Source organism: Ptychodera flava, chromosome 21 (assembly GCF_041260155.1).
Source record: "Ptychodera flava strain L36383 chromosome 21, AS_Pfla_20210202, whole genome shotgun sequence".
Taxonomy (NCBI): Eukaryota; Metazoa; Hemichordata; class Enteropneusta; family Ptychoderidae; genus Ptychodera; species Ptychodera flava.
Genome location: NC_091948.1, coordinates 245680 through 259372, shown reverse-complemented (window position 1 = coordinate 259372; position 13693 = coordinate 245680). Strand labels below are relative to the sequence as shown.

The following is a 13693-nucleotide window of genomic DNA, read 5'->3' as shown; positions in this document are numbered from 1 at the left end:
AGAATGCGAAAACAGCGAAAGAAACACTCATAAACGAAACAGCACTGCTAAACAAATGTCAGGACGACGGGTAAGCTTACGGCCGCATTTAACGTAGCTCTGCATGGCTGTATGTTACGGCTTTATACGGCCTCCCACCATAGCCCGGCTGACTGCCATAGACAAAATCGTTGGTAGCACCTCGGAAATACGGCCCGCAGTTTCTCCGCCGAAACAGCCGATTTTGAATCCAAAACTTGCGTTGATCTACTTTTTCGAGCACACCCACCTCGCTTAGGTACATCATGGATGTAAAAAATAGCCATCCATGGGTACATGATGTGCTTAGCTGCGCTTGTAAATTTACGCAGAGCCCAATTTTCTCTCTAGGCCTATATGCGGGGGAAGCGTTCGTAATTAGTGTGAGCAGTTTTATCGCAGTTCACTGCAGTGGCTTCGCTATCTATTACTGAAAATGGTTGTAATCTGATTCAACCCATGAGCACTCGGGCGAAACCAGCCCTGCAAACAACATGAACAAAAGAGCATCGCGATATCGAACTTCTAAAGTCGACGTTCATCGAGGAGTGCAACCAGAGAAAATTATGAAATATGTAACAAATCTGATGAGCAAAAAGAAAAATATTTACAGGATAGAAAATGTTCATCGTCGATAGTAAATAGCCGAGTGGTTGTTAGAAATAATGTTAATTATAGACTGTTACATCGCGATGTTCATTTGTTTGCAAGGCTAGTTTTTGTGCGAGCTTGGCCAGATCTTTAAAGGGGAAGTTCACCTAGGATGATTTTTACATATGTGGTAGCTCTGTGGTCATTTACCAGGAAAAACTATTTTCACAATTTATAACTCGCAGGATTTTTACAAAAAACGATAAAATAGTACAGAAGGTTGCCCATGTAATTTGAATCATGGGGAAAAAAGCTCCAAACTTGTAGCTTGCGCAATGTGATATGGAAGGGACCATCTTCGGACGGGTATGGCCCCCACATTGTCCACTCACAGTAACACAGTAGTAAAGAGTAACACAAAATCTGACAGTGGAAATTTTATTATAAGTGATTCATTGTTTATGCAAGGATGCTCAGTATAAACAAAAATTATGTAAATACGCACATCCTGGTTTAAGCATGGGTGAGTGGACAATGCTTTACCCATGTGAAAATGGTCCCTTCCATATCACATTATGCAAGCTCTAAGCTTGGCGCTTTTTCCCTTGATTTAAATTACATGGGCAACTTCCTTTACTATTTCTATCGTTTTTTGTAAAAAATCTTGCAAGTTATAAATGGTGAAAATAGCTTTTCCGGGGTAAGTGACCACAAAGCTAGCACATATGTAAAAATCATCCTTGGTGAACTTCCCCTTTAAGGTTGCGAAATCCTCGATATATATCGGAAAGTATTTACCGCGATTTGAAAAATCTGTAGTATCGTCCGTTTTTCGAAGTTGGGGTCGAACTGAGGAAGTCGTGCTTGCTCGGATCTGTAAAGTGATGAAATCTTCGATATAAGCTTATATTGGATATTTACCCGCGATATGGACAATCCAGTTATGAGTATCGTCTATCGCTGTAAATAATGTACTTCGTGGAAGACCAGCCAAAACTCCCGATGATGTCCGATCGGTTCTCTGTCCAAGTCCCGATCGTCAAGTAATTTTTTTTTAGCCTACATGTAAAGAATGTATTTCGTGCAAGGCCCTCCTGGAAACTCCCGATGATATCCGATCGATCCTTTCAACGAAGTCCCGCTAGTAATTATGTGTATGAAGTTTCGTGTGGACATTTAATGAAAAATTGCTTTAAATGTAAAAATGTATTTCTTGCTTGAATAAATTTAATAATGTAAAACATGCAGGATTCTTAACTACCGGCCATGGATGCTATTTTTGAACTAATAGTCTGACAGAGGTAGTCGGGTGGTCAGATCTGTTAGGGAGCATTCGTTTTTTACAGGGAGGGGGTCGGTGGAAATCGGGGGGGGTTGACTTTTACGAAACCGTTTTTAAGGGGGGTCAAATTTTGCAATCAATGATTGGAAGGGGGTCAAATTTTACAAAGGTTTGTATGGAGCATGAGGGAAAATGCCAAGAGGATTTGACCGGTTAAGAAGGGCTTGACTACGCAGTTTCTGCGTAGTGAAGCGTCATTACGTATTCATGGTGACCCCTGGCCAGCTGTCAATATCTTTGGGTCTTTTGTCTTTTGGCTTGCTTTGCATATGCGTCGTTGGACACGACCTGCCAATCACCCAGGTAGTCAATTAAACTATTAATTGACTGTTTACCGACCCAATTAACACTATCCAGCAGTATCAGTCATATTTTAATCGCGTGGCCCGGGTGGGCACAACGTAGGAACGCGTGTATTTCTATGTGTACGTTTCACTTGTGGTGTTGTTTGTACCATCGTGCGTTTGAAGTCCTTGTTTCACCTACAGCATTACCTTCAAGGTGACAGGCTTACTATTAATCTTCAGTATCATTGCACCGAGTTCTGTCCACGGTGAAAACCACCTGTTTTGCCTACTAATTACTGCCCGTAGCTGCCCGTCCTGAATGTAGCCCATCATAGCTACAGTAATCAGTCAATATATAATACCCTGCGCCTTATACTTTTCATATAAACTTGTAAATCATAGTCCGAGCCGTAAAATTGTTGACTTTCGATCCGATGTACAGGATGATCGTTGAATCGCACCGGCGCATCCATGTTTACTTGCCCCATAAGCTTACTACTCTGCAAAGGGTGGGTAGATGGAATTCCAGGGCCAAAAATGAACACAGGGCGAAACTTTTTGCGAATCCATTTGAAAACATAAATCATTTATCTGTTTTGATATATACTCCTCAATTGTAAGTTTGATCAAAACCGAGACCACATTCAAGGGCTATGCAGACTGTCCATGTACGCACACACAGGCAACCACCGGTGAATATCAGCGTCAGCGGCATAACTATCGGGTCGTAAATCGATCGGCGGTTTGGGGGGCCCTGGACTATGATTTATAAGTTTATATCACAAGTAAATGTTGTGGAATATTAAGATATCGACCTATTACTGTATTGAAAAGGCCAATTTCGTGACGGGCAGTGCTAGAAGATGATGACGGGCAGGGACGGCAGTAATTAGTAGGACCGTTTCTTTGAATACTGTTCGATATTAAGTGACGGTCAAACTTTTGGGTGGTGCGCGTGACCCGTGCGGCGGCACTGACACAAACTGGGTTGACAAGCAGATAATTTAGGTTTTTGTTCAGTGTTGTTACCATTTGTCCATGGTGGAAAACATTGACGGAAACCAGAGAAAACGGTCCCGCTCCGAGAACAGCCCCGAGACGGGGACGGTGTCTTTTGGCACGCGTATACGCCAGTCACCTAGGCGACGGTAATCCGCACCACTTATCACCATCGGGAAGGTACTCCTCCCCCTATACCACTGGCGATCCGGCCCTCAAGGCACTACGTCATTCGACCAAGCATCGTTATTGTAATTTCCTGCATAAAATTAACAGCGAGGTCAACCGGTCAAATCGTCTTGGCATTTCCTGGCATGGTTATGGAAAAAATTTGACTTTTGAATTTCACAGAAATGTTACTTGGTCCTTCATACAAAATCTATGAGTAGTCTATGAGAAGCTATGAATAATTTCCTTTAAATACAAAACTAGCTAAATCTGACTTTTCACAGACTCTTGATTATTGACATTAACGTTCTTGATTAGACTAGGGCGATTACAAGTTCATGTGTATGGAAGAAATTTGATTTTGGAACGTCACGAAAAAGGTTGATTCTCTTTAAATTGTGGTATGTGAGGAAACTTTGAATATATTTTTTACAATTTTACAAAACTAGCTATTAAAATCAGTGTTTTAAAAAAGTTTGACAATTGATATAAATGTACGTGACGAGAATATTATATTTAAAGGAGCAGATCTGAAAAACCAATATGACAATTTAACCAAGTGATTATTTGTAAAGTTCAAAAAGGATTCTTTGAAAGGTCAAAGGTCAAATGGGAAATTATAATTCAATTAAGATATTATTGATACGGACTGTGACATCTGGGGGATGGTCGCTGTTTTTTGTGCATGAAAATTCAAGGGGTGGGTAGCTCTTTTTCTTGCAAACACTTTTGAAGAGCCTGGCCAGGGCCATAGGGTGCGAAGGTTTAATGAATCAAATCTGATGATTTTTTGAGGGGTCACATTTTACAATTGATGAATTGAGGGGGGGTTAAATTTTAGAAATTTGATTTGGAGGGGGTAGCTTACATTTTCATTTGTCCCTCAAATTCCACCGACCCCCTCCCCGTAAAAACGAATGCTCCCTTAGGTGGTTAAATCTCCGATATACATTGGATATTTACCCACGATTTGACAAAGTATCGTCTAGTATCAGAGTTAAAGTCCGAAATCGCCTATATTTATCGGGTTAATATTGGTGATTTTGAAGACTCGGCGTGCCGAGACACAGTGCAAGGAAATCTAGTATGATCGTCTGGTATCGATATTAGAGTCTCGGAATTGCCGATATTTCTCAGCGTGCCAAGAAACGATAGGCAAGAAGTCGTTCTAGGCTGAGGTGTAGTCCCGAAATTGCCCATATTTATCGGTTTATATCGGCGATTTTGCAGACCTTTGAAAGGTACAGAACATAACTTAGTATCTTGACAGTTTTTAACATTTTAGGCCCAATTAGGCCTACCTCCGACTCGCCGGACTTTCTTTAGCCACTGTCTTCGAAGGAGCTGCTCTGTGGGAAAACGGTAAAAACTAACATCGTTTTTGTTCTGTCTTTAGTCGTTTTTGCACCCAACTGCACTTTATTCATTTTTCATTCTACTGAGCATTAAAAAGTTGTAACATGCAAAACTGCACTAGACAGTCATAGACTCCGAGTCCAATGCTACGGTAAGCTGTCACACAATAAAATGGCTATTGACAAAGGTTGAGACGACCCAAACTAGCCAAAATTAGCCAAACCAGCATAAACCACCAAAAACGACCCATATCATCAAGTAAACGACCTAAAACAAACATTCTAGGTATTCAGGGATACAATAAAACTCCACCTTCTGGAGAAACCGTCGACAGAATTGCGGGCAGCCATGTTGTTGGTACTATCAATTACCAAGTTGTGGGGCTCATTTCGATGACACAACTGAAAACGAAAATAACTTCAGCATCGTAACTGGGCTCACCGAAGGAGGGCGCTTTTTCAAACTTTGTGCAGTGCAGTGCTAGTGGGGCATAATGACGAATTTTCGAAAACATGTGGTCTCAAAAATTAAAGCTTCAAACTTTGAAATTAAAACTTTATGCAGTTGAAAGTCCTGCGTGATGTTGATAATGCCACGTGCTTAGAGTCCGAGTCTACATTCATTATCTGTCAGCCTGCCTATGTATGTATGTATGTATGTATGTATGTATGTATGTATGTATGTATGTATGTATGTATGTGTATGTATGTATGTATGTATGTATGTATGTATGTATGTATGTATGTATGTATGTATGTATGTATGTATGTATGTATGTATGTATGTATGTATGTATGTATGTATGTATGTATGTATGTATGTATGTATGTATGTGTGTGTATATGCATGCATGCATGTATATGTGTATGTATGTATGTATGTATGTATGTATGTATGTATGTATGTATGTATGTGTGTGTGTCTCCACATATAAATGTAGACATGCATGTTTCCTGTAATATGCCCTTGTATCAATATGGCCATGTGAGGGCGCTGTTTTTTAAAGCGACCACCCACTTAATCTGTTATTTGCTAGATCTTCAACTTTCCATGGTAACCTGCATGCACGCATATATATGTTTGTGTGCATGCATGCATGCATGCACATATATGCAGGTATGTGTATGTACATGTATGGAACCAGGGCCACGGCACATGTTATCTTAATATTTGGTTTGTAGAATTTATTCAAATAAATTAATGTTGGTATCAAAAAAAATGTGAATGAGCTGTAAAAATGTAATAAACTAAAAACTTTGATCTCATTCCTTGGTAAGCCACTAAACACGACAACGGGGAAATTCCCTGTGCTACACTTTACGTTGTAAAAGCAGTAACAATCTTGCACAGCGCCCTCTATTGAAGAAACAAACCGAACCCCTTAACTCGTTGATGGCATGTATAGGAATTTGCAATGATCGAAAATGCCGGCTGGTTTTCGCCGTTTTTGGGGCGGTTTCTCCAGAAATCTGAGACATATTTCATCCCTGTGCTTATTTTAGGTCGTTTACTTGATGATATGGGTCGTTTTATGGTGGTTTATGGTGGTTTCGCTAATTTTGGCTAGTTTGGGTCGTCTCAACCTTTGTCAATAGCCGATAAAAATTACAAACGACCTCAAAAGAGGGCTAAAACTGCAGCAAGTGAAAAATAATACAGTAAAAAATTAGGTCGACCAGCGAGAGATAATACTTGCTAAAACGCAGAGGATAAAAACTGCAACAAGTTAAAACAAATGCAGCAAAATACTGACCGACCAGCGGGAAGTAAAACACTTGCAAAGCACAGAGAATAAAAACGCAGACGTTTCGGGTGCGACCCTTCGTCAGTGTTGCACTCGAAACGTCTGCGTTTTTATTCTCTGTGCTTTGCAAGTGTTTTATTTTCCGCTGGTCGGTCAGTATTTTACTGCATTTGTTTTAACTTGTTGCAGTTTTTATCCTCTGTTTATTTACTGTCACACACGCTCATGTATCGCCGATGACGTCACGCACGCTCCTCCCATGAGCCCTTTCGCGCCATGGGATTTCGAGTTTATTTTCGTAAATGTCGTCTACTTCAAAGTCTCCTTCGTCGCGCCGCAGTTGCTGGCGGGTGCAAAGATATGGCAAATTTGAGCTGCATTTTATTCAAGGTGGATTTTACAAGGGATAAATGGTGACTTAGGTTTCCTTCTACAGCGCGGAGAATTTCCGACATCGGGGAGATTACACAGCACGGAGATAAATTTCCCACAGCGCGCAGATTTTACACAGTGCAAACACATTGACACAGCGCGGAGAATTGTCGTTTTCGTCCACGGTACAAGAAACATTAACAATCTCACTCTCTAGCAACACCTTTTTAGCAATAATGATTGCCCTGTATATTCTGCCCCGTTTCCATCAAACTAACGATAGAGGGCGCTGTAGGTCAAACTCTGGGTCAAACCTGGGGTCAAACTCACATACCTTATCGAATATTAAATTTGTATAGGCCAGAAGGAATAAAAGCAATGTGCCCAATGATATAGTTGGCACGATGATAGCCCAGAACAGCTGAAAGATGATACATCACCTGGACGTGATTGGTCACGCTAAAAAGACGTTTTGACTTATTTGATTTAAAGACTGGTGCCGTTGTATTGATATATACCGTATAAAAAGAAGGATGTCGTGCATCTGCCTTCTGTTTTATTCACTGTGAACGTTTGAGGACTGGTGCATTGTCACGACTTAGATTATCGAAATTTCAAATCGAAAATGTCAAAACAAGTGTTTTAGAATATGATATATCAAGAATCACGACATCAGAAGGGGTGGACGTAATTTGTCACGGGTTCATCTATACCGGACTTTCATATCATACCATTTTATGGCGTGAAACAAACAGGTTTTCGGGAAAAGTCACATAAACCCTTGTATGGCATTCGGGTAAAATTCGCCGCTCGCCTGCTTTATTTTCGAATCTTTTTTAGATCGTGAAACTGTATAGAAATCCTTGAAAAATGCAGAGTCAAAATCATACGAAAGTTATGTCAGAATTTCAAGAGCACCTGCATGTAAACAGTACTCGAAACGTCGCGAACCCATTCCTTTAATGTCGATATATATATATATATATATATATATATATATATATATATATATATATATATATATATATATATATATATATTTATATATTTCACCGGGCCGCCATGAAATATATATAGTCCCTATGAACCTTCTTTATAATACAGTTATGTCAGATTGCTTATATTAGAAGCAGTAAATCAATATGTCCAAATTAAACCAGCTGGGTGGGCGCCCTCAACGTACAAAACATTGGACTATTTGTTTTCCATTTTTGTCACTGATGAAAAGGCTTCGATAACGGCCATGGCGGTGTGTACCGTAGAAAATGAAGCCCACAAGAAGAGTCCTGTGGTGGAGGAACATTACTCCTGGAAAAAAAACTCTATACGACCAGAAAACGCAAATTTGTGGCTTTTGTTTTTCATGAATTGTAGCAAAAAGGACGGTATACCTTGTATGGATTGTGGATACGCGCATGACAAAAGAAACTCAGTATGTAAGGGAATAACATTGATTAGAGTCCAAATTCACACCAATGTGGGGCAAATGTTACAATTGAAACCATGATTCTGTGTAATCATGGATAAGGCCAAAGTAATTAAACTCTTTGTTTTGCGTCCACTCTAAATGGGAAATTGTACGCGTCTAAGCGGCTGAAAAACACACACAAGAAAATTAACACAATGTAATTTGATTGCAGCAAATAAAAAATTGTAACAAAATTTTAGTTCAGAAAAGCTAAGCGGTCATGTCCTAAAATTTCCTATTCAAATACATTGTGTGTGTTTTTCATGAAAACCTTAAAAACCTACGCGGGTGGGGACGCAAAACAAAGAATTTAATTACTTTGGCCTTACCAATGATACCCAGAATCACCGTCACATTTGCTTTTGAAATGGTTGCTATTCAAAAACTGTTAAGTAGTTTGAATTTCAGTAATTCATCATGTTCGGTGAAAGTTTGAATCGTAGTTTCTTTGTCAGATTTGTTTTGGACAAGAGGCATAAACTTGCACTGTGGCTGCTGCATCTGAAGTCACAAATTGTACTGTACAGCACACATACAATTGTGAAGACATTACAGACTTTGTTAGATTTGCTTCACAACCATCTTTCAGGCAATACATGTACATGCTAGGGTTATTCTTTCATTTTCACTGCAGATTCACTTTCAACTCATACAAGCTCTAATTAATGTGTCTATGGTTTGTAAATGAAGTGGCAATGTCGCCGATATATTACCATGAAAAAAACAGAGACAGGGACCTTATAATGCACTTTTCTGTGAAAATTGTAATTTTCCCAAAACAAATGTCTTATACAGAACACATTTATTTTAGAAATGAATGTACATGTGTGTGTTCTGAGCTAAACAGACACTAGAGGTATAATATTTTTACATGTAAACCCATTCTTTCAACCAAAGAATTCTCTAACCACTGTAATAGTAACCATCGCTAATCTAGACAGCAGAGGGATGGTATAATAGTGAACTATTACATCCTCACTGAGATAGGTAGTGTATTGTGTTATAATTTATAACACAGTCTCTGGAGATGCTGGGACTGTGGGTTTCCTTCCATAAAAAATCCAGTGTGTTTATCATCATCACTGGAGACCTGCCCTGTCTTCTAATATTTGCCAACCTCCAGACTAATTATTGGACAAGCACACTTTGGTGAAGCACATTTACATAAACGAAAACAATACAAAGTATGTTTTGAAAATAAAAACACTGAAAAGCAACTCTTGAGAAAGACCACAGTTTAAATAATTGTCATTGACACCATTTTAAATACAAAGATGTAAATTTACATTGTGGCATTACTCAGTGAAAATACATGATGTATTCAATCAAATTTGAAATGGTAAAAAACTCAGAGTCTAGTCTGTCCTGTTAGCAACAAACCTATCTATGATAAACATAATTGACAAATTGTCACATGGCTTTCCATTTTTATGTATGATGAAATTTTAATAATAGCAATATTTCAGATGTCTTAGACATTTACTCAAGCAGATTTGCTATTGCTGTTGAACTTCACAATTCAAAATGAGAGAATTAAACATAAAATCATTTTTGCTTTATTTACTTTGTGTTTCACTAGTAACTTTCAATTATTTGGATCTACTGAAAAAGACTCTTCTTTCATACTATCAACAAAACCTCATTTTTCTTGCTATGAATAATAATAATGATTCATTTGTATTCACACGGGCAGAACTGTTGGAAAATTGCAAAAACTTTAAATATGTACAAAACTTTGTAGCAAATTGCCTTACCAGAAACGAAAACATCACACACAGAAGTAACATAAACAAGGCCTTGTCCACAAATATGCAGCTTTTTGTGATTTTGAGAGACATACAGAAATCACTGCTTCTAGGTTTTCCTTTCATCAAGAAAAATCAACATTAAAATATTGTTGACCTGGATGATACAAATACCAAGCCAGAACTAAACAGACTGTGAACACCATCTCATGAAGAATTATCAATTAACTCACATTTGCAGTATCTGAGAATTATCATTAGATCATGACGAATATTTCTGGAAGACTCCAGACATTATATAATTATTATCGTTTCAATTTTGTGTCAGGAGGAGTTCAGATTTTGTCTTGTCATCCACTGTATGAACACATTTCAGTTCTGTGTCAAGTGGAGTTGAGAATACTTCTTGTCATCCGCTCTACAAATACATTCAAGTGTTCTAATTTGTATGATTTGTAACAAAACAGCACAGGACAAGAAATCAGTGACTATGTCCTCTACACTGGTCCATGCTGCCACATTTGTACAAGATCTATTGCACATTAAACACTATGAACAAATAAACCATGCAACAGTTCAAAGCCCTTTTCTCCGCATAATTTATATACAGTTATATCAAAGCCAAAATTATTTCTATCCCTATTCAGTGCAAAGAGTCGCAGCAAGTTCAAAAACATAACAATGCCACTTTGGTGTCATATTATAAGTTCAAAATAGTCTTTCTTGTAAATGCTGAAAGAACCATCAGGCAACATCACTAATGCATGCAAAAACTCCCACAGGATAACAAAGAGGATCACAGGGTTTACATTAGTGTGTCCCTCTGGCAACACCCTATCACCCCTCTCTATCATCATGGTACAGCCCATTTAAACATACACTGACATTAAATAAAATAAAATACAATGGACCCCACAATATAATCTGTTAGTTTTGATTTTCGACACATTGAACATTCCATTTTAACATGGACATGAAAAATGTCAATATCTCTATTTATTGTAGACTTTGACAGTGGTTGAGTTTGAAATGCTGCCTGCAATCTACCAAGACTATAATAGCTTTCTTTAATGTACTTCAAAACTAAACAATGTGGCAGAAACTAGAGCAGTATAGTCTCAGGAACGTGGCACAACTGACCAAGTTCATTGCTATAAAGTTACAAAAGCCACATATTAACAGCTCATAATGTTCTTTGTGTGGGGGTAGGATGGTCCAACTTGTGCTAGCAAGTCTGAAAGGCTGTGCTTTAGGAGTTTCTCCATTTAGTTGCCGACTTGATCAACGGACGATTATGATGCATTCATGACACATGTTCCTGGTGTAGTACTGCTGGCATCCAAAGATTTAGATCGTCGATGGAACCCACTGTCATGCTCCTTGATGACTGGTAAACTTGGAGCCATATTGACACTTGACCTGAGAAGGACAGTGTAAAAAGAGTCAATATTACCACAGAACAGTCAACATTACCACAGAACAGTCAATATTACCACAGAACAGCCAATATTACCACAGAACAGTCAATATTACCACAGAACAATCAATATTACCACAGAACAGTCAATATTACCACAGAACAGTCAATATTACCACAGAATATTACCACAGAACAGTCAATATTACCACAGAACAGTCAATATTACCACAGAACAGCCAATATTACCACAGAACAGTCAATATTACCACAGAACAATCAATATTACCACAGAACAGTCAATATTACCACAGAATACCACAGAACAGTCAATATTACCACAGAACAGCCAATATTACCACAGAACAGCCAATATTACCACAGAACAATCAATATTACCACAGAACAGTCAATATTACCACAGAACAGTCAATATTACCACAGAACAGTCAATATTACCATAGAAAAGTCAATATTACCAATATTACCACAGAACAGTCAATATTACCACAGAACAGCCAATATTACCACAGAACAGTCAATATTACCACAGAACAGTCAATATTACCACAGAACAGTCAATATTACCACAGAACAGTCAATATTACCACAGAACAGTCAATATTACCACAGAACAGTCAATATTACCACAGAACAGTCAATATTACCATAGAAAAGTCAATATTACCAATATTACCACAGAACAGTCAATATTACCATAAAAAAGTCAATATTACCACAGAACAGTCAATATTACCACAGAACAGTCAATATTACCACAGAAAAGTTGTACATGATTACAAAGGAGTATATTGTCAAAATATGCATTGATGTGTCCATGCTGTGCATTGCACTCTGGTTTGGTTGATGACAGATGAATCCTTTGTCAACTATTCACTACTGTCAATACTGAGAACATACAATAAAACCATCATCAACACGTATGGATTTCAATTTTCACTGAACCAAAGTTTAAAATTGGAAAACACATCTACTCAGACAGTGATCTGATACACTGTATTGTCAAACTACCCTCTTTGTACATCATGACATTTTTGTTAAGGATGGTACTCTGGTATAACTTATCCAGGTTCCCTGGCCATGTTACCAGGCTTGCCCATGATATATCAATGCACTCATGTCAGGGAACAACAGAATTTGTACAGGATTTCTTATAGCTATTATCTCATGTCTATCTCTGTTCCAAATCCCAAACTAAAACTGATCCCATGATGATAATTATCATGAATGAAACAAGTTTTTACAGAAATAGAGAAACCAAAATACACTGGAGTTCAAGGTTTGAGAAACTCACCTGTTGTGTTTCATGTGGCTTTTCACAAGGTGACCGGCTGCCAATGCTGACATCAATGAGAGTTCACCAGCCATGACAGTGGTGGCAATAATCCTGGCAAAGGTCTGAGCATTGAGACCTGGCTGTATGGGTGATGAACCCTTCACACCTAGTATCTGTTAAAATGAACATGGCGAAAAATTGATGTTAATAAGGGGACCAACAGTGGAAACTTCATGATAAATAAATCAGATTTTGATGCTTAAGATACCAAATTGAAATGAACACAGCTTTGTTTGGATATATACTCCTGAAATTTACGCATCAGATCATTTCAAGTGAGGAAAAATGTTCAACAGATATTGACTTGGTGACATATTCAAAATCTAATGACTGAAATAGATCACAATGAAATGGACAAGTTTTCTGCAGACGGGAAATTGGACCGAAATTGCCTTCCATACATTACATTCTCAATGTAAACAAGACAAGTCATCACTGATGACACAGTCCCTGCTGGATTATGGTGTTTGAATTACGGTGATTTAATTACATGCTTGGTAGCTTCATTACAGGGGAGAGGGGTGAATTTGTTAAATGTTGGGAAATCACATGATAGTGGTCTGTTGGGGGGGGGTGTCATGTTTGTGTACTTGGGACTGTAAAGTTATGGCTGTTGGTGTTTTCTATGGCAAGATCAATAGTTACATTTATGTAATGAATGTGTACCAACACTGAATGAAATTGATTCAGGGATAGTTGAGTTATGGTTCAAAAACATGAGAAGTTTGCAACAAAATGACCGCCAGGCGGCCATATTGGATCTTATCACAAAATAAATTGACATGCATATATATGCATGTCAATAGTACTTTGTCTGTGTACCAATATT

General features: G+C 38.3%; 1 protein-coding gene across 9 annotated transcripts in view; it reads right to left on the bottom strand.

The window, feature by feature from the left end:
• Positions 1–13693, bottom strand: part of LOC139121017 (3-hydroxy-3-methylglutaryl-coenzyme A reductase-like) — a 99364-nt gene that overhangs the window by 52134 nt on the left and 33537 nt on the right. For 6 of the 9 annotated variants that reach the window (XR_011549201.1, XR_011549204.1, XR_011549202.1 and 3 more), the window contains exon 18: positions 12823–12977. Coding sequence is in view for 5 of the 9 variants with exons in the window: in XM_070685590.1 (XP_070541691.1) it covers positions 12823–12977 (155 nt within the window). In the remaining 4 variants the exon portion in view is untranslated. Of the gene's footprint in view, positions 1–9089; positions 11510–12822; positions 12978–13693 lie in introns of those variants that run through there. The other 3 variants (XM_070685591.1, XM_070685594.1, XM_070685593.1) reach the window with 1 other exon arrangement.